This window comes from Parus major, chromosome 19, assembly GCF_001522545.3.
Source record: "Parus major isolate Abel chromosome 19, Parus_major1.1, whole genome shotgun sequence".
NCBI classification, from domain to species: Eukaryota; Metazoa; Chordata; class Aves; order Passeriformes; family Paridae; genus Parus; species Parus major.
This window is the reverse complement of record NC_031787.1, coordinates 5,036,801-5,063,572: the sequence shown is the minus strand read 5'-3', so window position 1 is coordinate 5,063,572 and position 26,772 is coordinate 5,036,801. Positions and strand designations below refer to the sequence as shown.

General features: G+C 41.6%; 1 protein-coding gene across 1 annotated transcript; it reads right to left on the bottom strand.

Annotated features, from left to right (window-relative positions):
- Window positions 1-3,888: 3,888 nt before the first annotated feature.
- Window positions 3,889-26,725, bottom strand: RPA1 (replication protein A1). The gene is made up of 17 exons (XM_015646929.3): window positions 26,608-26,725; window positions 26,216-26,263; window positions 25,865-25,943; window positions 25,254-25,362; window positions 24,336-24,424; window positions 19,643-19,726; window positions 18,280-18,412; window positions 17,222-17,324; window positions 16,034-16,102; window positions 15,701-15,893; window positions 14,469-14,608; window positions 12,711-12,859; window positions 11,293-11,425; window positions 9,929-10,105; window positions 8,633-8,740; window positions 5,285-5,371; window positions 3,889-4,915 (listed from the first exon to the last, which is right to left on the bottom strand). Exons 1-17 carry the CDS (start codon window positions 26,638-26,640, stop codon window positions 4,808-4,810), a joined length of 1,842 nt encoding a protein of 613 aa, XP_015502415.1. The 5' UTR covers window positions 26,641-26,725; the 3' UTR covers window positions 3,889-4,807.
- Window positions 26,726-26,772: the final 47 nt, after the last annotated feature.

Here is a 26,772-nt window from a genome sequence, read left to right as displayed (position 1 = left end):
TTACTCTTATTTTTCAGCCTTTTGTACAATAAGCCATGAGGGAATTCCGAGAGCTAAACTGATGGCAAAAAAAATTAGATTTCTTCCTCTTAATTGCTCAGCAGTGATGTCAGAGTGGACATGACAAATGTTCACATCTTTCATTTCTCTGTCAGATAAACCAGCAACCAGCTCTGCTCTGCCAACTTTCCTGAGGATAAACTCTCAGAGCAAAGAGCCCATTTCTGGTGCATCCTCTGCAGTGCAGCTTCCCAAGTGCCTTTATCCTAACCTGGGCAATCCCTGGGAATTACATCCCTGTGAGATGTAACATCTTCACTTGGGATCTTAAAGAAAATTTCATCAGGCAACATAAAAGGAGCCCAGGAGGGTGATTTTTCTGTTGGTTTTGTTGATTTTTAATTTTGTGGTTGTTGTTGTTGTTTAAGATCTCCCTTTAAAGGGCAAAATGTTTGGGACAAATTAAAAAAAACAAACATAAAAATAAAGCCTTTGCAAGTGTCCAGTTTAAATAACTTACAAGGATGGGAAAAAACAAAAGCACAACAAACAGCCGAGGAACACTCCCAAAGGCACGCTTTTGGCATGGCACAGAGGCTGAATTTAACAACAAATCAATGCAATATAAACAGGGAAAAAAAATAAAAACAAACAACACCCTACCCCCCAAACACAGACACCTAAATATCCAAATAAAATACACAGAAAAATGCGTAACAGGCCTCATGAAAAATCCATCTGGCAATCCAAACTACTTTCTTTTTTTTTAAATATGCATATGATTGAAATGCAAAAATGTAAACATGAAAAACAGACTTTAAAAACTGCGAGAAGGTCTGTAGGCCTCTTGCATCCTCACAGATAATATATTAAAGAGAATTTCCACTGCCTGTAATAAGATTACTGATATTTACTGCACTACTCCAGTATTTATAATGCCTAATATGCTGCAGACCACTCCTTCCCTTGAACACAGGCTTTGGAAGTAGGCAGCCCACTCCATTTCACATTTTTCCTAAGCCTTTTATATCAAAGTGATGTGAAATTTGCCTTTCTTTCCCATCTGAGTCTCCCTCAGCTGCCTGAGGGCTGAGGGAGAAGCTCGGTGGGGTGGCCACTTCTTCTCCAAAGTGGCCACTTGTTCAAGGGCTAGAAAACAAGGAGGCCAAAGGATAGATGACAAAAAAAAGGACCCAGAAGGAAAGTTACCATTCCCTCCTCGACATGTTATGCTGCATCTTGGGCAGCAAATAAGCATGGCTGGGAATTAGGAATCAAAACACCAGACTCATCAGCTTCCACTCTCACGCCCGTCGCACTAAAAGGACAATCCTGTCGTGCTGGAACACAGAGCCCACACACACACACTCATCCCAGCTGCCAGGCTGGGAACCAGGCACTCCTGATCCATCCAAGACCACCATTTATTCCTTACTAGGGCTCTGAGAATGTGTTACTCCTCCAAAGCTTAAGGTTGGGGACAAAAGAAATCCCAAACAAACAACAAACCACCTGATGCATCTTAAAAACTCGGTCTGGCTCTAACAGAATCTCCCCTCCAGGGACTCATAAAGGGTCACTAACAGCTCATTTAAAATTCACACCTGGTGAAAACACAGCTCAATCCCACCAGGGGGAATTAAGACAAACAGCAAACTACCTGAACATGGCCTGGCAGAGCACGCTCCACATCTTCCCTCGGCTGCTCAGAACTTGAGTTCTTGTGTAATTGCCTTGGCACCTGCCTGTTTCCAAACCAGCAGCCTCCCAATTTCATCTCTGCTGTGTACATTTAATTTAAAGCAAAACACGAGCAGGGACAGGAATCCTCACCCCACAGAGATCTAGTTAGGAAACAATTCCAGAATCCTTTCAATTGAGCAAATACATATTCAGGCCAGGTAATGGCTGAAGCCACCCAGAATAACCTGGATGGTAGCAGGGGAGATTTATGACCAGAGGAAGGAAGGCACAGGCTAGTTTGCCAATAGTCCAAATTAGCATTGTGAGTCCACTTAATTAATTAGCACAGTCAGAAGAGCCCAGAGCCTTTGTGAAGTTTTCCACAGCTCGTGCCAGTGGCTGCAGGGATCTACCAGGGTTTGGATGGCTGTGGGCAGTTGGCAGTGAAGTGGGAGGAGAATGGAGACACCTCCACAGCCTCCTTGCCCTCACTCCTCAGCTGGATATCTCACTTTCCTGGGCTTAACAAACAATTTATTAACAGTTACCATCTGCAGTTCTAGCCTATGGCTGGGAGAAGGAAGGCAAGATAGATAGAGGCATCGTTCTTTTATATAAGTGGGAAATCATATGCCCCTCTCAGGATTCATTCTGCTATATTAGCTCTTCTAGGCCCCTCCTAAAAAAGATCCTCATTCTCCTACTCAGCAGTGTAGTCCTCCTCTGTACTCGCCCCAGCTGAGTTTCTTTTTTGCCTCTCCACATTGCAGGCCAGAGCTGTACATAGCATTCGAGATGAGATCTCACAGCAGAGGCTTATATAATGCTGTGGCACTTGTATAGCTACACTAGAAATACCTTGCCTCACATAGCTTGATGCTTTTATCATATACTAGCTGATTAAAGCATGATTAAAACCCTCCAACTCTTCAGTCACTAATGAGCATCCACTTTAGAGCAGAGGGGTGTTTTTTATTAGTCCTCAAATAAATGGCTTTTCACACAAACTGTTTTAAGTTGATTTTCTGTTCCAGTTCTCAAGGTCATTCAGCTGATCCTGCAAGATACCTTAATGCTCTTGAGTATTGATACCTTCCATCTCTAGTGCTCTGGCTGATGGCACAGTAAACCCAGCAATATGGATGTGCAGCAATTCCCCTTGGGAGAAGGAGCTGCCCCAGCAAAGGCAGGTGTGCAACACCCAGAGCAGCAAACACCTGCCAAAAACAACACCCATAAAAAACTTCCTGGTGTATATGGATGGGCCCAGGAATTGGAAATGAGCCTTGAGGAATATTGTACACTACCATTTGTCCCCAGTTTCCGAAAATTGGGTAGGAGGGCTAGGAAGGGAGCGGTACTAACAGACTGGTTAGCAGAGTGGAAAGATGGATTATCACCACTAACCTACCATTTGTCAATCCAGAACTGTGCTGAAGACTGTAATTTTCAAGTCAATGCTCTATAAGCAAGGTCAGAGGGAACAAATACTTCAGTAAAAAAATGCAAGACATCAGCAGAAGAACCCAGTCATGATCCTCAGAATCCAAAAAAGAAGAGGTTGCGTTCGCAATTAATGGGCCCAGAATAATGTGCTTCATGTCCATCAATGGAAATGACATTTACAGTACTTAAACACCAAGACTTGAGATGACAAACAGGAAATCACAGGGAATAAAGGGCACCAACTGAATACACGAAGAAACTGAGCTCTACTGAGCGAAATAAATAAATAAATCTCACTTCTGCTACCAGGGACCCACTGCAGCATTGCCTGGATGCTTGGAGCTGTGCAGCAAATGCCAAGCTGTGAGCTGCAGCCAGGGAACACATAATTAATGTGATTAGGAGCACACAGAGCTAGCATGCTCTGCTGACTGAAAAGCCCAGTAGCATAATTACTGTTTTCTGTACTAGCTCTATGTCTGAACAAATCTCAAAGCCTGGTTAGTTTTAGACTGCTGTGTAAACGTCAATAAAAATCCCAGAAGTGCCAGCTCATCAGCATTCTCAGGCACAGAAATGGTGAAAATATCACTGCATTTCCATGCTGTTAACATCAGGCAAAGAAGTCTCCATTCTTCAGTCTAACCTTAGAGTTTGTAATAAGGTAACATCTCCCCCAAGTGAATGCTTATTATGAAAGCTAATTAATTGCTTTCCAGTAATGAGAAGTCTTTGGTGTTCAAAGAAAGCAAAATTCACTACACAGGAATCAAACAGTGTTTATTGAAACAAAGCTCCCCCCATTTAAAGACCACTTTCTGATTAACATTGTTACAAATAAAACTAAGGAAACTCAACATACAAACATACAAAACATGTATAGGCAGGAACTGCGAGCCAAAAAAAAAATCAGTCAGAAATCCATAGTATTAATTGAAGAGAAAACTTAAAGCAATGCTTTGTAGTTGCCTGGATTTCCCTGGGGGATGGAGAGTCAATGCTTATCTGCCTTCCTCAGAAGAGACAATTTTGATTAATATCAGACCCATCTGACTCAGCCTATTAAACCCTGAAGGAAGGATATTCTTCAGATATAAGAGATATGTCTTTGATTAATAATTCTACCATATTGCCATTCCAAGCATTAACAACTGCATGGCACCTGTGGAAAGTGAAAGCCTTTGAATTCTATGGAAGAGAACTAACTTATACTAATAGACCTGTTCTCTTTTGTCCAGATCTGAAAGCTCTGTGACACTGTTCCTCCTACCCTCTGCTGAACAAGTCAAAGTGTCATGGTTGTCACTACTTCCTTGCAAAGAAGACAAAATGGTTATATAATTCAGCTTTACATATAGGAAGAGAGCAAAGTTACTTCAAGACATTCTGAGTGATTTGTCTAAAGACCTTGGCAATCTGTCTAGAGATTCCTCTCCAGTGCTGTCAGAGTTTAACAGACCACAACAAGCTCCAAGTCGTGGCCATCAGAGTGCATTCTCACCTCCCAGGGCACATCTCCAGAGAAATGCATCAAATCACTCAGCCCACTACACTGGGCTGCCATGCACGGTGTAACTAACGCCGAATTGTCACACACCAGGTGGGGAAAAAGTCAATGAACATTATCTATTGAGTTTTTCCTGGAAGTTCTAGGCTCAAGCAGCCAGCATGGGCCTCCTCACCCCAGCTGAGCATTTCTCCTGATGTTGGCAATCAACCTCTTGCTGTATTCTCTGTAGTTCACGGGTTTGACGTCCATTGCTGTGGCCTTAATACGAGATTCGTCCTGGAAAGAGAAATTTTAGTATGTAAAAGAACATGAAGCACTCCAGGCATTTGGATCCAACCTCTTTCTGCCCCAGTAACTTACAGCTCATGGTATCTGGGTTAGCTGGGAGTGCCAACACGACTCCCAGAGCTATTATGTTGTTTCCATGTGAAACTCTTGATGAGCCTGAGAGGGAGCAGCAAGGATCCCTCCTTCAGTGCTCAAGATTGACAGCATTTGTGTGATCTTTGGAATCTTCTGTTCTCTGTGAGCAAGGGAAACCTCTCCCCACAAACATAAAGAGGAGGAAGTCACCTCCTAGGGAGACAAGTGGAAGGAACTACAAAAGCCACAAGATACATTATTTGCTTTTTGGGCAACACTTACGTTGTAAGTCTCCAGTTTCACTCGGATCCTGAACTCGTAGGTGTTAAAGTTTGCATTTTGGAACACTTCTTCAAAAGCCTGTTCATTCTGAGGGAAGGACAAAGAGAGGGATCAGCTGCAGACACTCCAGGCTCCCTCTAGTACCATGAACTTTGGAGAACAGCTCAGCTTTTGGGGAGGTTGGCAAAACACAGGAACTACCTGGCCCACATGGGCAGAGCTGAGTATTCCACGATCACATTTGAGATGCCAAACCCATAATCCAAAAGTTTTTAAAATAAAAAGGTGACAACTTTTTAGCTGCTCAAACAAAGGAACATACAATTGCACTGAATCTGCAACCAGGTATAAGGAACAAAAATACTACCCATCTTCAGGCTAATTCTGATGTTGTTCTGTGATCACAAACACTGACAGAGTTAACTATTTCCTTATTAATTGCCTTATTAGGCATTCTGGTTTTCTGCTTATCCATCAGAGCTGCATGTATCCTTCCCATCCTGACACAGGCCTATTTAAGAGAATGTTCTATAAAAAAAGCAGATCCATGTTTTGAACGTGCTTTAATAACCATGAGAAGACTGTGTCATATTTATAACATAAGCTGCTTCTAATTACCATACGAACACTAAACATCATCATCACCATTTATAACAGACAATTTGTCAAAACATTAGAAAAGGAGCAGGCAAGTCGTGGAGACTGGAAAAAAAAAAAAAAAAAAGGTTTATTTTTGTAAAAATATGAGTCGTAAAAACCTTTGCTGACATTCAAAAAAAATCCTGCGTCTCCCTGATGATACTGACAAGTAATTATTAATGCATTTATCTACCAGATGCACTTGACTTGATCAGTCACTCCAGCAGCAGACAGAGCATCTGATCTGGAATTGAATCCACCCCAGTTCCACTCACATTCCAAGTGTTACATCTGCTGTTTTTCACTGTGTGCAGCACTATTTTACACTACACAGTGATTCTCCTAGGGTTCAGAAAAGCACAACAAATGGAGGTGAAGAGGAGCAGCGAGGTTCACAGATTACAGAATTTAGGCATATCCCTCCTGAATATTAAAACCCCTTCCTTTGGCCATCTTATGGATTAGAGGATAAGAAAACTTGCTTAATAAAGCATTTAGCTCCTCTCTGCAGCTCTGTCACAAACTGTGCTAACCATTAGTGAGTTGAAAATGCCCTCAGCATAGCAGTCTCTGCTACCCCACATTACCTCCTTTGGTATCTAACAAGCACAGGCAAGAGGCAGATGAAAAACCTTGCACATGTATCTCTGCTTAGCGTGGTCACGGGCTGTACATGAACTCCATCCATACTGTGAGCAGTGAAAAGACTCCCACCAACTTCACAAGACACTGCATCAGCTCTATCAGAGAAAAACCACTAAGAAAAGCTTACTGCAAATGCATCGAGTACCATTTTTAAAGGCTCATAAAAGTGTCAAATCAAAACCAATTTCTCCTGGAACACAAAGCATTCCCGCTCAAGGGCTCACTCCATATTATGTTCCATTTTCTATCCTCAGCCATTTCCATTAGGCAGCTCTTCAAAAGACATTACATGTTTGTACTGGTACATAGGATCTGCTGTCTCTCCTTCCCCACCCAGTTCTCTTCAGCATTAAAAGCAACTAAGAAAATTTTGTTTAAACTCTAGCAGAGATTAAGTATGGCTAAAGTAAAGAAAATATTGACAAGTTAAGAATGGCTGAAAATGGAAATGCAAAAGTGCAAGCACATCTAATTAGAATCCCCCCAGCTAGACATCCTAAGCAACAGAGGTGTCCAGCCTTCCTAACACCACAAAAACCCAGTGCCTCAAAACTACCTCTGTACCCTTCACCTCTGACAGAGTGCAGAAAATTTCCAAAAATCATTCCATATTACAGGAAAAATAGCCCAGCTTTGCAGAAACAGAGGTCCACAAGTGTCTCAAGACAACATCCTCAACAATCCCTCCTGCTTAATTTCCTTTCCACAGCCAAGCAATGGGTTAACCAAAAACTGGGGTATCTGTGGAATCCTGGAATCAACCAGCCTTAGCCTGGGAGCACAGCAAGGCTCATATGCAATTCAAGAACTTATCATGCATTCCACATCATCATTTAAAAACAAAACAAAGCCACAGTTTTTATACGGTACACAAGTTTAAAAAAAAAAAAAAAATCAGGAAAAGATTATTTTGGTTGGAATAAAGACAAATGCAGCAGAAAAGCACAGAGTGACAAAGGGAAGATAATACTGCCTGTTAGTGTCTAATGACTTACAACCTTAAAAACTGTTCTAGTCTGTCACAGAAAGATCACTTCAGCTTCTCTGCTAATGACCCGTTTTACAAATTGTGGTTTTCATGAGACCCACAAAGTTCTGATGATATTTGGTGGGGGAAAAAAAGAGCCTTCAAAAGTGGGCTTAAACACATTAGTTCAGAAAGCTTCCTGCCTACTTAACAAAGATACATACAAAGTGTTCTAGAACTTTTTGATTTTGTAAACAAATTTTTGGAACACATTAGGGATAATGTTGTCAGCATTCATTGCTAAACTAAAGGGTTTTGGTTTTTTTTTTTGCAGATTCTTCCACTCTAGGTACAAATGATAAAACAGGCTGGCTGTTCTACTGGAGCCAACACATGTTAAAGCTGTCAGTCCCCCAAAGGCTGTGGCACAACCCTGCAGTGATCAGCTGCCTCTCCAGGTCCAGGTGATGAGGACAGGCTGATCTCCAGCTTTCAGCAGCCAAAAGAGCTCAGGGGTAGACAGACTGACTGTGGGAGCAAACTATGGGGGAAAGCAGGCAAATCTCTGTTCTTCAGGCAGATGGCCTGTGGAAAATAATCCTGAGGAGAGTAAACAAGTCCCTGCCAAGAACTTTGGGCTAGGGAGAAGCAATGATTTGTGAACTTGTAAAAGATACTGAAGGCCAACATCTGGAGGACAACCTTGGGCTGAGCTGAGCTGGCCTATCACCCAGAGAAAGGGCAAATTAAATCCTTGACAAATGAAACAGAACATCCCTTTCTTTCATATGGCATTTTTTAATGTATTTTAAATGCTGTTAATTCCCACAGCAAGTACATGAACATGCCCCAGTGCCTTTCCACATTTGCTGTACATTCACACACAAATATCAGACCATGCTCTCTGGTGGATCAGCACCAGTGCTCCACAAAAACCTTACATCTTTGCCAGAGCTGCTTTCAAAACATTAAAATAATATTTCCTCACCAGAAGGATCAAAAAAAGCCTCCAAGAAATCCAAGGGCAGCCCAATACAAGATGAGTGAAACATGGTTCAACTTCAAGGCAAACAGTAAGAATAAGCTAATTGACTGACCTTTTCCTTCAGTTCTCCCAGGAAAGCTGCATTTTGCCCAAGAATGAATTCTGCTGTGTCTTGAAAACAAGTCACCCACTGATATTCCAGACAGTCTGCAATGGTCACCTAGAATACAACAACAAAACCCAAAAGATTATTTCATCCTGTTGCCCTTTCCTCCAGAATGACAGAAGACAACACAAAAGTAAAAAATATCTCAGAGCTACACAGAGTTTCAAATTTCCAGTAACTCTCAGAGCCTGACCTGTATGTCCTTTGAATCACTGAGGATGGAAACCAGTGACTTCCTACCTTTTTTAAGCTCCACAGAATGTCCATAACTTAACAGAAGTTAATACTGGCAGTAGGTTGAACCACAGGGAAAGGCCAACAAGACCACAGCAGGACAACAGTGATGGATGCTCAGCTGTGTCCTGCTGCCACTGCTGAGCCGTGAGCAGGAACAGCTATCCCAGAACAACAACCACCAAGGGGGACAGCAGCAACTCTGCAAACTGAATTGCACATTCCTGAGACCTTTCCCAGGTTTCCTGGCTGCTTTGACAATTAGGAATGAAGAAATGGGAGACACTGCTCTGAAGGCCTTGAGTGCACCCTCAGCATCCCCTTTATATTCTACAATGACTCTGCTATGTAAAGCAGTTCATGTGTTCCTAGAAGTTATCTGATAAAAGATATTCAGAAGCAGTTTGTGTTTTGGGGAGGCTGCAGGGATACTTCCCTTCCCTCTGCATGCCCACCTGGCAGAGCATTTCTAAGAAGCAGATACAACTCCAATTTATAATGTAAAACAGAAGAAGGTTCAATGCCTATGGTGTAAGTGGGCACCACAATAATAATCCCCAGACAACTTTCTGAAGCAGGCTCCATTAAAGCACGAGGCAGAACAATACCTACCAAAAAAACCTGTACTAAATATAGGTAGCAGCTGTAAAAGTGCAATTACTGCTCTCCAGAAATGCCATTTTACTTCAGTTTATCTTCACTACTGAAGAGGCGGAGGCCATCTGTATTCTGCACTGCATAGTACACTTGGAAACCAGAATCAACTGAGCTAGCAGCAACTTTTTGGCAAAGAGAAAAGCTTTTAATTGGAGCACTAGGAAAACAAACTGCTAATCAGCTCAATGAAACATCCTTCACTCAGGTATAGCACACAAACCAGCTGAATACCCTCGAACTCACAGGCAGCACGGACAGACAAACAGCAGCAGCCTCCCTCAAAAGATTTTCTGTTGGGACTGTGCTGGGAACGTGGCAGGAACCGCCCTGAAATGTGATCCGGGTACTCACCAGGAGCATCAGGCGGTATTTGAAGTTGGGGAATTCGCGGTCACACTTCTCGCAGCGGTAAAGTCCGTTTTGCTGGTCTATCACTTTCTTGTTGCAATCCTGAGAGGGACATGCCTGGTACATGCAGTTCTCTTTGCGCAGATGTACAATTGTGCCCACACAGCTAAAATAATCTGCCTGGGAGAGTGAGTGTGCAACATTAGCCTCAAAATACTCAATGTTTTCCCCATTCTGAACTAACTACAAAAGCAAGGCACCCATGCTTGGATATTTAGGATTAGAAAGCTTAACAGCTATGGATTACTGGGAAACTGTAAATCAACCCCTCTGTTGCAATAATTTTTAGGCTTCCATTATGTTAATAAAGCCCCTACAGCAAGATTATTTTGTGTTTCCATTGCAGGAAACTCCAATTGCTAGGTCTTCTTTAGATAAAGCATATTTGATTCTCCATTGTGTCTGTTCAAATCTGCACTTTTTCACAGGATTAAGATTCTGCACTTTCCTACGCTTCTTTTAGGAACCAATACAAAAAACAGAAAGCCTATTGTGTAGTGTTACAGATAAGCATTTGATTAAACTATAGCCTACAGAACAAAATACCCACTCACCACACTAAAATAATAATCATAATGGTTTAAGACCATGGTCAAGTCTTTCAGCAGAAAAATAGAGGTTGCTTAAGAAGCATGGGCAAAAATTGTCACAGAAAATAGCTGAATTACAGGTGAAGTGAAAGTGTTCAGGGCTAGGTTGGATGGGACCCTGAGCAACCTTATCTAAGGGGTGGCATCCCTAACCATGATAAAGGGTTTGGAAAGAGGTGATCTTTAAGGTCCCTTCCAACTCAAAACACTCTATGATTTTAAAGGTTTTTTTCCATGGATAGAAGCTCTTGTATATCCCAAACAGCTTAGCACTTAGGTCTGAGACAAAAAAATTAAAAATAAAAAGCAGTAGAAGCCTAGAGAGGTTTCTGGAATGAAAAGCCAAAGACCTGGGGTTTATTACCAGCTTTTCTATTGACCAAGCATGCACCCTTGAAAACCACTTCCTCCTAATGCACCTGTTTCTCCTGGAACACTCTGTGCTGCTTATTTGAACATCTCTGGGGTAAAAACATCCCCCCTTCATTGACACGAGGCTTAGAATTCTCTTGCAAACAAAGTATCATGTTGCATCATTGGCAACAAACTTGGATTTATTTAAAAAACAGTAATATTAATTAATAGCAGAAATTCCAAGATAGTAAACACATACTGCTCAACACTTGGACTACTTCAATAAGAAGAATACCTGCACAAAGCCTTGCTTTTTATTTTCTCCCCAATACACAAAGCTTGTAGTGAGTGGCCATGCCTTACCTTATCTCCTTGTCCCAAGTTCTCAGATTTGGCTTCAAACAAAGTTTTCCAGTTGGTATTTGCTCCAGCTGCTGGCCCACCCCTCACATCAGAGATGGAGGCACATTCCAGAAGCTGCCCCTCGGAGTCAAACCTGCAACCACAGAGATGCACTTCTATTTTTGGAGAGCAGACCATACAGACTTATCAAAAGCTTACGTTTATTTTCATGTGCTCGATACATGAGGGATTTTTTATCAATGATTGCAAAGGAAACAATTACAGTAATATGTGTATATTGCAAACAAAAATAGCATTTCAGAATAAGTTAATAGTCTGACTTAATTAGCACAGTATTTTATAAACCCACAAAAGGAGGACAGCTTTGTTCTATATAACTGCAATTTGTTTGCCAGCTAGTGGTCAAACCACGCACTGCACACTTCTTAGAGGCAGGCAGATAACAAGATTTAAGGGCATCAAGATATTTCCATAATTAAAATTAAATTACATGGTACCATTATCTTCGCAGCAGCTTCGAAAGAAAAAGCAAATAGCATTGAAAAGATTATGCTTCCTCTGTTAAAATAAGAAAGCACAGCTCTTCAGCAAAAGGTTGCACTGCATTCCCGTTGTGATGGGCTTTGTGATTTCACAAACACACCAACGAGGCTCAAAGATTGAGCTTAATTAAAGCGTGACAGTAATAGCTCAGACCCACAATCAATTTTATCTCCAACAAGCCTCTGAAGTATGGGAGAGCCACAGCTCAATGACAAATGGAGGATGCCATTTATTTCATCCACATTTGGGTGATGTAACTGGAATCTGAAGATTCAGGATTCACAAGTCTGATGCTGTTGGCACTTAACCCTCTTCACACACATACACCACATCTCACCACATTCATACTTACAACAGACAATTTAACAACTACTTACAGGAGAAGCAACAATGAAATCGCTTTGTTTTCCTGACAATAAAAGAGTTATTTTGCTATCTGAAAAATATCTAGCAAGAACTAGACACTGAGAGATGTCAAACAGTCCCTCCACACTAACTTGAGTGCATATCAGATTCCACACAATGGAAAAGCCTGTGGAAAAAAACCACTGTTCTCTCAGATCAAGCCTCAGAAAGTAGAGCTGGTCAAGCCTGATTTCATGCTGCCTTCCAAGGCTTTGGGTCAGCATGCACTATCCCGATTTCAATTTTTCAAGGTCTGTCATGGGATTAAAAGTTGTTTTGAATTGAACAACTTAAGAAGGACACTCTTCCAAGCTCTAGGGCTTGCAAGCCAGAGAAGTTTCTACAGCTCTGGAAGCCATACCCTCTGCCACCTTCCCTCAGTGCTACACACACTGCTCAAGTACAGAGAAACAAAACAAAGCAAATACTCTGCAGGAGGTTGAAACAAAGCAACATAAATACACTCATACCATCCTCGGAGCTTGAAAGCCTCTGGGCTATCAGGGTTGATGACAACTGTGCTGGAGGACAGGACAGACAGGCTTCTGCCACCAAAGTCAGAGACACGGGCTCCTTTGATGGCAATCACAGGTTGTCTGGAGCCATCAAACTGTTCAGCCTGCATGTGTGAAAAACCAGAGAGCAGCAGCAGCAGCATGTTACAGGAAAGGCACTGAACTTGTGGTCATAATTCACAGATCATGACAAGAGACCAAACCTGAATCAAACTGCCCCGCTGTATCTAAAAGGTGAGGTTTTAAACGGTGTCATTAGGAGTTTAAGCAAAGGTAGGTGACAATTTTCTGTGCAATCCTAACACCTCGTTTCCTGGGGAACCAGAGAATCCTTAAGTCACACCATGGGCTGGTTAGAAAGGATAGGTCCCCTCTGTCAGCAGCTTTACACCAGGATTTTGGGAAGGGAGATGTGTTATGGGAATGGAAACAAAATTAATTGCTCATATCAGACTCCTCAGGAGATGAAACAACTCACTCATTTTCACTGAGCCAATCCTGTCCATCTTACTACCACTTACACAGAAGTGCAGCTATGCTGACCAAACATTTTTACTCAACTTTCCATCTTCTGGTTTTTATCTCATAAAGCTGCTCTAATGCTGCTGAACTGCCATCACATGAGTAGCCTGACACTAACAAAAGAGCCTCATGGCATGAGAGAGGGTTTGAAAGGTATAGATTTTATGGACCCCCACACCACTCAGCAAGCAAGGGGAGGATCATGTACTTAAAGATAACTAATGAGCTGGAGTTGCAGTAGCACTTACTGTACCCATGAGATGCAAAAAGAACAGAAAACACATCCCAGCAGTCATGGCAGTGACTGTTATAAGGAACATACAGATTCTAACCCTAACTCTGCCAGCTGCAAGCCATACATCACTCCCCCCATCAATACTTATTGATATTTCTATTCTACAAGCAGGCAAACAGATTTAACTTTGCAAAATGCAGACCCTGATCTCTGTTAGAAGAGTTATGCCAGGAATTGCATACCACAAGTCTCTCCTGTTATAACCTAGTTTAGTCTTAAAGCTTTGCAATACTGAACTTCAGTTTACTTCATTTGTATCAGCAGATGGTTAATGGTGTTTAGGTACCTACAGTATCAGTGCACTTGATCATTTAGCCATAAAGCATCACTGTCAAGCTGGCAGGATCACTCCCATTTTATAGACTGGCACATAAATCCCTAAGTATCTATAACAACAGTGGAAAACAAAGTAGCCTGTTAAGAAGATAAAGAAGCAGTTTACTGCAACTGTTCAAACTTTCACTTCCAAGGCTCTGATGCTTTAAACTCCCACTCTGAGGCAGAGCCTCTCCACCTGCTCATTAGGGGAATATGTATCCCACCCTACAAATAAAATTCATCTCATTTGAGACAGCCATAGCCACCAGGCTTTTCCACAATTAAACTGCAGCTCATACCCTTTCCTAAACCAGGAGCCTGTTACCTTCAGTATTTTGGCTTGAGACATAATGTCTGCAGTAGTTCAGAACACATTAGTCAGATCATGTCAGCAGTTTGTCAGGGAAAGGTTAAGAACATCACACCTGAATGCAACCAGACAGTCTTTCACCTCCTCTCGGCCCCTGATCTTTGAACACCCAGGACTGTGTCAGTGCTGTGCCCATCTCAGGTGACAATGGCACTTCTTCGCCCTACACCAAGGAAGCTTTGTTAAGAACAGGTAAGAGAGCACATACCTCATTTCCCCACAGCGTAGCTGTCACCAGTTTCCCTGATGTATCCATCAGATGCACATTCCTCTTTGAAACCTCCCTATTGCTAGCTTTCACTGTAATTTTAGTGACATCTTCGTAGCTCTTGCAAATTCCAATTACATCTGAGAAACAGTTACAATTTAGAGTTACTCAAGGGTCACAATCGGGGAATACAAGATCACAAGAGAAGAATTCAAACCTACTGTCAGATTTTTACCTTGTAACCCAGCTCCCTATTGAAATGAAATCTGATATGGAAATTAAGTGTATTATGGTAGGAATGTTCCACTACAGAACTCTTCAGTGCTTTAATTTTGTTGACGCAGTCATTAAGATATTCATGAATGCAAGCCTCACCACATTAGAGAGATCAAGGCATTGTACTATCTTTTCCCATCACATTCTGTCAAAGGACTTCAGTCTTGATCATGAAACACACACTTGCTATTAAAGCACAAGCAAGAGCCTTCAAAGTGACTGTAACACAATGGAACAACTGGCTCGTGCCTCCACGTAACTCCGCAATCATAAGTTGCAACTTTAACAAGTCTGCATGTTCAGGTGCTAAGAACTAAAGCAATCCCCTGTGCAGTCCCTAAAAATACATCACTTTTAATATTACCCATCTACCTTTAAAATTCCCAGCTGAATGTCTCTGAATCACAGGCATCTTGTGCCTCTGAAACCTGAGAACCCTCGCCCCCACCCAAGCCTCTGATTTTTCCGGAGTACTCTGCCCAATGAATTACAGAAAAACAAACCTCTGATACTTCACAAAGCAAGCCAAAACAGTCATGCAGCTTGGACTTGGATGCAATGAATTATGCCAAAATCACTACAGAGATAATTAGATAGTGAAAGAAAGCAAGACCACAGAAGGTATGAAATGCACACGTGCTGAGCAAGGGCATTTTTTCTTTCAGCCTTTTTCTGTGGCAAACAGTGATCACAGCACAATAAACAACTATCACCTACTGTCTGTAGTTTGAAGCATACATTTGAAGAATAATTGATATATATTGTTAGAAAACAGGGTAAAATCATCCTAACAGGAAAACTGCCTGAGGTATTTTTAATGGCAACCATCACTGGATGACTTCAATTAAGAGACCACAACACTCAAAGCATCCTATGCTCACTACCTGCCCAGAATTAAGGACACAAAAATCAAACTTCAAAGCTTTAGAATTTGCCATTTTTTTACTTTGACTGACCAACAATCGAGTCTTTGGGCGTGTTCTCCAAGTCAGAGATGGCTACAAAATCAAACTGAACAGATGGGAGATGCTGGGCATCATCACAGGGCACAACTGAAGTCTCATTAGTGAATGTAATCTCATAGTCATTCTTAACAGCTGTATATTGCTTGTTAGCAGTCTTCAAATTGCCTTTGGTAAAATAATATACCTAGAGGAGAAAGCAATGAAACAGGGGATATTATCAGTAGTCAAGGAAAATAGATTGTGTTCACCTTTAAAAATCCTTGCTAGGCTCAAGTTCCTCTTTTCCAGCTCCTGTCAGTCTAAGAAAGCACAAAGCTACCATACCTTGTTCAATTCAATGAGTGGAAAGAACTTGTCTGCTTGATCGTTGAATGCAGTAGCTCTAATCTCACCCTGCAGGAAAATAGGGGAGCTGGTCAGAAGTGAAATTTGGCATGGAAAAAGATAAAAAAAAAAAAAAATAAAAAAAATAAATCTTTGCAATGTTAAGTGGCAGCAGTCCTGCAGAGACAGTGGGGTCTGCCAGGGTAGCTCCAGGCATGTGAGAAACAAACAACGTCCTCTTCACATCTGCAGTTAGAGCTAAAATGACATATTCTACACCTGACAATCAAACCTCATATTCAAGTCTCATTAGTACATCTACAGCTTCAGAATAAAAGGCATAAGAACTACATCCATCATAGAGACACCTCTGAAAATGCCAGTAAAACTGGCAGTGATGAAATAAAATTCAAATAGACCCCGCAGCTCCACAAGTTAGCACACAGTATATTGTGATGGCTCCCACTCAGATATGTCTATAAGTAAGAATTAATAACAATTATACCCTCACTAGATATAAACACTGTTTAAAAAAAAAAAATTAATACAGACACTATGCAGAGAAAACAAATGCCTGGTGACAACATGGTACATTATTAACCTCACATTTTACACTCAATATCATCTAGCAGAATCTTGTTTGTTTTCACGACAGAAGGCTGTAATTTGATAAGAGGTTTGACAAACTGTAAGTTTAGTTAGATTAACCAGATACCATTCCCCAAACAAACCACAGAGGAAATTTCTCAATGTTACAATAATTTGTACTCCAATTTCCTCATGAAAATTGAAAGCTTGTAACTTGGAGGTAATGCTCCTCTCACTCCCTGTTTTGTAAGGTGTAGCTCAGCCAGGAGGAGATGTCACTCTCAATCTACAGGAAACCACCACAACCCTCAGTATTAGGTTGTCAGTTTGCATAAACAAGTCTATTTTGAAGCTGCAAAAATCCAGTCACACACTATAGACTTTGATGAAAAATAATCAGCAATGCTGCACATTTAAGACTTCATTCTGGATAAAAACTGGCACGTTGATGCGCAACTTAATGAAAGCAGGGATACAAGTTTCAGTTGTAATAAAAAAAATCATTTCCGAAAAATGCACTTTATTTCCTCTATTCTGCCTTTATGAAGGGTTCATCAGCATCTGGCATACATTATCTTTGTCTCAACATATGACACTTACACTTTCATCAACCAGTTCTACGGAAAAGAGCTTTCCTTCACCACGGGAGTTGCTCCACGTGCGGATCTGACCTTTTTGGGTAACACGAGCACAAATGGTCCACCTGAAATCATGCAAGAAATCACTGTTCTGCATCTCTTTAAAGAAGAGATTGACTTGACAAACCTTTGGAACTGGAACTGGCTTAAAAGCCAGAATCTTCCCACTGCACCTCGGCAACTCTTTCCACTGCTTTCTGTTTTAATGGCCTAGACCATTAAAGACAGAAAGTTGTGGAGAAGGCAACAAAGCAGCCATAAAGCATCCAGTATGATAATAATCCTTCTGCACAGAAGCAGGCCTCAAATCTTTTACTCTTCTAGGGTACATTTCTCACACAGCAGTTTGCCTGCTCTGAAAAGCCACGCCAGAACTCAAGAGCTCAATTATAGGATTCGCATTTAACTTGGGTAATCAAATCAGTTTGCATAACTTAAAAATGTCATTCACTAAATAATTACATCCTCATGCTTTTCAACAGCTCAGTAGCCGAAGTGAATAGCTTACTGAGCTGTTTTGTCATTAAGTTACCAAAAAGAAGGTTGCTTTAGGAAAAAAAAAAACACAGACAAGTCAATCGATTTTCAACTAAAATATTAAAAACCTATCAAGCTCAGCAGGGCAGCTGCACCAAGACAATGGCAAGGCAAATCTCAGATTGTTAAAGAGTGTTGATGCAATTTAAAAAGATAAAAAAGGGAAGAAAAGAACACCCTTCCCCACAGACAGAAAAAAAAAAAAGCAGAAAACTAAACCCCGAAAAAAAACCCAAAACAATGAGAAAACAAAGCCCTAAAAAACCAAAACAAAGCCCACTAGTGTTTCTGTGGCAGGTTTTTTGATTGTTTCTCTGGGTGGTTTTCTGGTTGTTGTTGGGTTGGTTTGATTGAACTTAACCAATGAAGTCCAAAGAACTCAATGAATTATTTGACAGAGACAGACACACAGAAAAACAAAACAAAGCTATTGTTCCTTCATGCTGTGACATGAACAAGGCCTGGTAAACCACAAGAACTCACTTGGACTGGTATGGATTCAAGCTGGCAATTGGCACCACTTTGACCTGAGATCCTCCAGGTGTCTTCACAGCACTGGGAGCACTTGGTTTTCCAAACTGGTTGGAGGGAGCGTGGTACTTGGGAGCAGCAGGACCTTCCAAAAACCACAACACAGCAGAGAGGATTTCAGCCTTGCTCACAAAAATCAGGTTAAAACCAACTCATGGTGCAGATCTTTCCCACCACACCATGGGGAGTCACACAGGGCAAAGCTCCAGGAACACTGGAGCCCCCTGCACCATGTGGGCACCACAGAGGGGCTTGAAGTTTGTTGCATCCCATCTGCTCTTGGTCACAAGTGTTTTCCAGGCTGCAAAATGCTGCAGAAGAGACACTCTCAGACCTTTTAGAGTGCTTGCACTGAAGTGGAGATGTGTCCAGAGTCAACCACTTGAACACAGTTTAAGTGGCAAACAACTGTTTAGCAGTAAATCCTCTAAAATAACAGAATCACTGGGTGGTTAGGGTTGGAAGACACTCATTCCAATCCCCTGCTAAGGACAGGAACACCTTCCACAAACAACCTTACCATCCAATACAGCCTCAAACACTCCCAGGGATGGGAAGTGTTAGATCAAGACACCACTTGGGGAAACAACTAAGGAAAAACACCCCACAAATAGTTTTTTGACATAAAGTAATACTGCTAATTCTAAACTCAATCTTGTCAATGTATATGCAAAAAACTCTCGTGATCAGCTTTAAGCAAGGAAGGAGAAGCTTGTTTTCTGTTACAAGTTTCTAAGCAAATGTCAAAATTTTACTATTTAAAAATCCTTCCCAAACACAGGGGTAAAGAATACAGACAAGTTAAAGCGGCACCAAGAATTAGGATTGACAACTTTTTAGCTCAAAAAAAAAAAAAAGTCTACAGCCTGACATTTAAATTGACTGCATCTTTCAGTATCTCACTGAAATCTTGATCAAGAAACCAAGGTTCTAGATGTACTATCAAATAATTTCAGTGTATCACCTAAAATGTTTGGCCTCTATCTCAGCATTGGTAACAAACACAGTTGGTGGCCAGCTCCAAACTGCAGCCCAATTTGGGTGTCCACAGATCTGTTTCAAGAATGCAGTGTAAACTGAATAAAGTTGGGGTTTTTGGGCTTTTTGTTTTTCCCATGGGGTAAAAAGGACAATTTTTTCCCACTTTTATAACCAAGTATAGAGCTCTGTTAAGAGAATTCACTTTGTCAAACTATGGGTTACTCCTCAATGAGAGTTTCTTGTGCAACACCATTAGTGAAAGGATTTTATTTAAACTGAAGCTGTAGTTTCTCACTGATCACATATCAGAATTCCTGCTCAGGATGACTCTTACCTGCTCCAGACAAATTGCCATTTTGTTGCTGTGGTCTGCTGGGTGCTGGGTTTCCTGCTGGAGCTGCAGAACGTTGCCCCTGTCCTGGTAATTAAAATGGAAAGAGACCATAGAGTAGGAGCACAGTAATTAAAAGTAACCTTTTAGGAAATAAGACTTGCATGCAAAAAAAATATAATTAAAACCATAAAAAATTACATTAAAAATATAATTAAAACACGCTAAAATCCAGGTATTGAGACACAGCAAGCTATCTGTTGAACATTACCATGAAGGAATTCCAGTCAGATCTCTTTCCTCAAGCAACTGCTTTCTACTTGGAAAGAACTCAGGGCTGATGGTGATTTAAAAGGACAGCCCTGAAGTAATCTTGACAACTTTTCAGTGTTTATCAGCTGCTATTGCTCTGACAGGTAGTTTCTGCTCCTACCTAACAGCTAAGATAAAAAAACTGTAGAGAATTCTGTCTCATCACTCAGAAAGGGCCAAAAATCCACTGGGTAAAGTCAAATCTGAAGTTAACCCAAGACAAAGAAAACACCTGCTGCATTTTATTTCCGAAATATGATGATGTTTAATGTGGGGGTGATGGAGTCATCACTTCAGAATTCACCAGTGCCCCTCATGGCACACAGCAGTAAATTGCTTAGGGAGCAAAGTGATGCCATGGTAAGAACAAAGTGTCCATTTTTTTTTTAAGATTTCAGGGCTTTTACTTTGTTTAAATTAATGATAAAATACAAGGGCAAGAGCAGACAGCCATATCTAAAATAAAAGTCCATTAAAAGGCTAATTTACCATTCAAAAATTTGAATTCCTTTACAGTATAATTTACCTCTAGATGAGAAAATACCCAACATTTTTGTCCTTTTGGACACAATTAATCATTAAAAGTCTTGCTTTGGAGGGAAACCTAGGCCTGAGCAGGCAAAACCCTTGTGATTTGGGATGTGAGGAAGAAGAGGGTCAGAGAAAGTGCAAAAGAAGGTAAGACCAAGCATACAGAGCACCACGAGGAACAAAAGCAGAGAATCCTAGGACAGAGGGATGGCACCAAACTACAGGAAAGGAGAAGCAGCAACAACAACACAAGGAGATCCCAATGTGGTGTTGCCTGATGTGCTCCAGAGTTAACCCTCTGGTTATTTAGAATCCAAAATCCAGGTCCTTGCACAAACCCCAGTCTGCTCCTCTAAGTTGCCGCAGCAGTCACATCGGTGAACTGGTGACAGTCTCCCTGGCAACAGTGTGACGTCAAACAGCAAAATGTGTATTTGCTGCAGGTTCCACTAGATGGAGGAGCCAGGTCTCCCCCTTGCTCAGTGGCCTCAGGTGCTCACAGGGTCAGCATCCACACCCAAATTCATTTTGTGCAAGGGAAGGTGGAAAAAAACCCAACAAGACGCATTAAGAGAAAAATATGTCTGGTCAGGGGAGGAATATTCAGGAAGAACAGAATGTGGGTATGAGGCAGCAAGAGGTTTCCTTATTACTTTTGTTCCAAATATGGTTTTTTCTGTAGGAATTTGTGATTAAAAAAAAACAACAAAAAACACTGAAAACCAAACCAAAGACCACCACATCCATTGGAACACGTGTGAGTTATGAAACACAAATTCACATTTTAATGGCTGCCTACCCACAGCCAAGTGTTTCTCAACAGAGTAAGAATAAATTCACACATCTGTGCATGTGTTCAAATACAGAAGTAGCAGAAATATCTCTCCAATTTTCTCGCTTGGAGAGCCTAGGGACTCCTAAACTGTGATTTTTGGTGGCTGGTGGCCTACAGATCACTTAAAGTGCTCAGAAAACCGAGGAGGCTGCCTGGTTTTTGCTGTTAGTTTTTATTAGCAGGAGGTGAAAAAACCAGCTGAAATACCTGCTCACATTTTTGCTGTATGTGGTGGGTGAGGCAAACCCAAGACCTTTGCCTGCAGCTGCCCCACAGCCCACTCCAAGGCAATAACTGTGGAACAGGAGTCCTCAGTTTCCAATAATTTGTCACCAAGAGGTTTTGCCACAGAACCATGACACCAGACCTGCCCCAGAAATGAGCAGCAGGGAAGGGAGAGAAGGGAAAAAAACCCACACTTTGAAACAACACACACCTAAATCACAGCAGTGGGAAGGGCCAGAATAAGGAGTTCAAGTGAATGTGTAAGTACATAAACATTTCAAACATGGGAAGATTAATGACAGAAGTTAAACATAAGTAGAAAGTCATTGTCATAGTGAAAAGAAAGTCCAGCATCAGAGTAATTTGAATGAGATTAATGACAGTAATAACACAACCATCCAGTCTTCAACAAGAACTAAACTGCTCAGTCTTAATTTTCAATACTATTATGAGAGGCTGCCTGAAAAGTTTTTATGATTTGTAATAAGAAGATTGTGTCTCCAGCTTCCTTGTTAGGCAGATTAACCACCTACTGCTCCCATGTAAAGTGGCCAAAAGCCAGCTTCTCACCCCCCTGGGTCCCACTGTGCTATTACAGTCTGAGGAAGAATATTCCTTAATCCTAGGTCTGGCAGTCTGATATCTGTATTTCAAGGAAAACCAAAAGTAAGGCTAAAAGATACATTTTTAAAATAACAGAACTTTTTTTTTTTTTTTAATGGAAACCACTGAGTACATTTAAGATGCTCATTTTACTCATTAGCTGAGTGTCCCTCAAAAATACAATTTCTTAATATATACAGGAATTTTGAGAATATGCAACTTGAAATACAAACCTCTGCCATTTCATCAAGGCCTTCATGACAAATCTTGCAGCCTGCAGAGCAGCAGGGCTGGGTTAAGCTTACCTAATCTAAACTATTACCATCTTCTGTACCAGAAACCTTATTTAGTATCAAATAAAAGGGTATGAAGTTGTCAGAATAAGATCAGTGCTAAAATGAAATACACATCACATCCTATTTGGCATCTTTCATCTAGTGCAAGCCCACACATATTATGACCACAGACCTGTAACATCTCCAAAAGAGTTTAGATTTGAAACCTTCGCTGCAGAGTATTTTTGTAAGTCCAAATGAAGAACACAACTTTGATCAAAGTAATGGTAATTTTACCAGAATTTATAGTTAAAGGTATATTTTCAGCTCAGTTCTGTCAGATACCACGTTCTCAGTGGTTTCTAAGCAACAATATAACTGAAAAACACTATAGTTCACAAGCTCTTGTATCACACAAGCAGGGAAATGGGAGAAAGGCACAAAACAGTCTGCTCAGTAGCTATTCTGAAAGTCTTGGTCTCTACAGCAACTGTGGGATTAAACCATAAAATCTGAGATGTCAACACATTTTTTAAACAGCAATTAGCTAAGTAACTATCAAAGGAACAAAGGATTCTTTAGGCTCATTTAACAAACGCCCCTCTTAATTCCCTTGGAAAAAGTTAATGAAGAAAGATGTCTTTGACTTTGCAACAGAATAGATTTTTAACCAGAAGAGCAATGTACCTACCACCACTATTTGTCCAAACTATTCTACAGAAAACTCCTGCCACTAATGTGTGGTCCCTCAGTAATAAAAATATATTAGTTCACTTCTCTCAGGATAAAAAAAAATCTTCTTGAAGAGCTGTTTGCTATTAAATTCCAGCCATTATCTGTGTATACATCACTGACAGAGCTGTTCAAATATTTTCTTTAAGTGCTTATTATTCTCCCTCCTTTTTAAAAGATCAGAATTGGAAAAGCAGAACAGACTTTTGAATGTTCTCGGAGGGAAAAATGTTTTAATTTAAAAAAAAAAAAAACAACACATTTGCATGAGAACTGCAAGCTCAGCACATAAAAGTGAAGAAGACAGTTATTTATGCAACATGATGGATCCAAATAGATTCATGGCTGGTCAGATTAAGGTCCACCCAGTGCCTCAATCCTTTTTCAGCTGGGCATGGTAGGAATGGGTGCTTAGGGAATTCTGTGCTCTCCTTGTTTTCATACCAGTCTCTCATCTATGTACTTGGAACAATCTAAGTTTTAGTGCTTCCTGCACCTAACATTCATGCAGAGGATGTATTGTTATGCTTAACAGCCTTTAATGGATTTCTCTTTCACATCTAATTGCTTTTTGAACCTGTGCCAATTTTTGGCACCTACCTCCACAGGTTCCATAATTTAACTATGCAGTTTAGGGGTGTGGTGCAGCCTTTGTTTTACAACCACTGCCTGACAACATGAGAGCTAAAGAGCATCAAATGAACATAGAAAAAAGAGAGAGAGAGAGATTCATCATTCTTTATTCATCCCCTCCACGCCATCTTAGACTTTTACAGATCATTATTCCATCTTCCTCCTCCTGTTTCTTTCCAGACAGGAGAAATTAGAATCTATTTGATTACTCATTATGAGGAGACATAAAATAGCTTCCGCTTACTTACTGGAACTCGAGGTAGAGACCACTCACTACAATAAAAACCTGTCAAGGTTATAAAGTATGGATACTCCAAATACCATGGAGAGACTCAAACTTCAGCCATGGTGTAGAGTTTATTAAAATAGGAACAAACCCCAGTTTGTGTGACACAAACAAAAAGGATTTCCAAGATCTGGACATCACTATTTCAGGCACGAAAATAAAAAAAAAAACCCTGAACACATCTGACTGCTTTTTTTCAAGTGAAAGAGAGAAGCTGAAAGGCTCTCTGAGCTGACAGAAAAATATTTGTTTACAGATACTCACCTTCATTGTACGGCTGGGGATTGCCAATAGGCCCACCAACCTGATCAGCAGTTTGCAGGACGTTTACATCCATCAGGATAACCACTCTCCTACAACACAGAACAGACAGCAAATAAAGACTTTCACTCCCTCTGCAGCTACCATCTCTGAATATCCTTTGCAGCAGGTGAGAAAACCAAGCATTAAGAGGCTGGTTCTTTGGATGAAGGATCTGGGAGACAAAAGCTCTCCAATGTCAACTAAGCCCTCTCTAGAGGGACAAGTAAGCTTGAAACAATATCACACTGCATCAAGGACAGGTGATGGCAGGCTGAACAGGCACCAAAAATAGCTAGGGAAACCACTGTGTTTTAAAAGGAGCAAAACCATACCAGGTTTTTATTCCCTGCCTCAAAAGTTGTTTTCTTCTTCCCAGAATGAAAAGAATACAAACCTCAGTTCACATCCTGTGAGATATATACTTAGCTTTTCTGTAATACTTTCACCTGGATCCCTTCTCATTTTGCCATTCCCCTCAAAATTCCTTCCTATCCTATTTCCTCAAATTTTAATAAAAGACCAGATTCCACAACACCTAAGTAAGGAGGTATCTTTATCGTTTCTTTTCAACAGCAAATAATTTTAAAGAAGCTTTGTACAAATATTTGGAGTATTCCAGCTGGAGTTGGAGTATTGCAGCTGGAAACTTTATATTACTAAATCACTGTACAGATACATCTGATCCCACCAGAGTTATATTCTGCAATTTATTTCTTCTGTTACTGGTGCTGTGGACTTTCCCTCTTGCACCCTAAAGCCTGAGTATTTCCAGGTAATCTCAACCAAAAGCACTTGGCCTCTGCTTAGTCACAAAGCACAGAGCCCCCACTAGCACAGCTGCCTTTCTGTAGGGCTGTACTTAAAGATTAACACAAATACCTTCCATCTTTCAGGCTGTTGACAATGAATCTGTTAACCTGGCAAACACACCGGGCTGACAAACGTTCCTCTTCCACCAGGGAGTTCAGCTGTGTTGCCAGCATGAACGCTGCAGGAAAAGGAAAATATTGGAACAATTCACAATGCCAGCTTTAAAAGGAGCTGCCATGGCTGGCCACACCTTTCTCAGCTAGTCAGGTATTGCACTGAATCTATGACTTGTCAAAGAAAACAGTGCAACTGCTAAGAAATCACTAAAACTGACCAGAAACTATACTGTATTTATTCCCCAAACTTCAGTATAGCTAGAATGACTGTACATCAAAGAACTGAGAGGAAGATGAAGCTAAATTACTTTAAAATCAATGTTACATGCATAGGTTTCTGTATTTTCATTATATCTTGCAGCAAGTTGACTGCTTATATTTCACCAAGTCCCAAAAGTCAAAGATTTCACCTAAATGACAAAATGCAGTTGCATGGTGCAGAGCCTGTGGCCCAGCGTGGCCTATGTTCTCCTTCAGTATCTATTTCAGTCACCAGATCAGGAATTTTAACACCCTTAGCATCTCCATGTTTAGAAAAACCTCTCTGCAGCTTGTCACACTCACAGGAGAGGGTGTTCACCCCATCACTCATCAGCACTCGGTAACGTGGGGGCCCAGTTCCTGTGGCAATAGCCCGTGTATTCTGCAGGGGAGAAAAACAGAAAAGGCTGTCATTTCACATTTGTTCAGAAACTTTTCAAAAACAGAAAGTGAAACCAACAACAAGTGACTCATTTATTCGGCTCTTTTGAACACTAATATCAACGGCACAGCCCAAGCAATGCATAACAAAATTAGGAGAACTAAAAGTAGAGCAGCCTTGCTCGGCTTCTCTGCAGAGGAAGTCTGGCTGCACTCAGGACCCCACATGCAGTCACCGAGGGGCTGCCACACGAGGGAAGGGACAGTACTCACGATGACTTGCAGCACGGGCTTGGAGACTTCCTCCCCTTGCATTATGGCCTGGAGAAATGAAAGAGACGCTCAGAAAATTGCCACGGCCTCGCTCGGGATGGCCTCGCCACCCACAGTGACAGAACCACAGAATCAATGAGCTTGGACGTCTGAGATCATCGGGCCCGACCTAGGAAGGGTTCTAGCCAAGGAGTTGAGGACGAACTGCCGTGGAAGAGCCAGGGACGCGGGTGTGGCCGCCACCGCTGACCCCGGAGCAGCCCCCGGGACCAGGCCCCGCTCCGGGCCTGCTTCTCCCCTCGGGACCGGGCCGGACCCGCTGCCCAGGCCCGGCTTTCACCTCCCACCCTGACCGGGACCAGGTCCATCCCAGCCCACCCCAAGCCGCTCACCGCGATAGCCCCCTCGCTCAGCCGCACGCTCATAGTGCCGCGTCCGCCGCTGCCGCCAAATCCTGCCGCTGCCGCCAAATCCTCCCGCCGCCGCTGCCGCCACCGCCTCCTTCCGGTCCCGCCGTACGACCCGCCATGCGTCCCCCGACAGCACCGCGCTTCTAT

Bases quoted from the DNA above. Each gene is read 5' to 3' on its own strand.
- RPA1 (XM_015646929.3), bottom strand. From the start codon at position 26,640: ATGAGCGTGCGGCTGAGCGAGGGGGCTATCGCG. The intron at 26,264-26,607 runs GTGAGCGGCTTG...TCATTTCTCCAG, and splicing joins TGAGCGAGGGGGCTATCGCG to GCCATAATGCAAGGGGAGGA. The intron at 16,103-17,221 runs GTAAGTGTCATA...ATTTTCCTGCAG, and splicing joins TAGAACTGGTTGATGAAAGT to GGTGAGATTAGAGCTACTGC.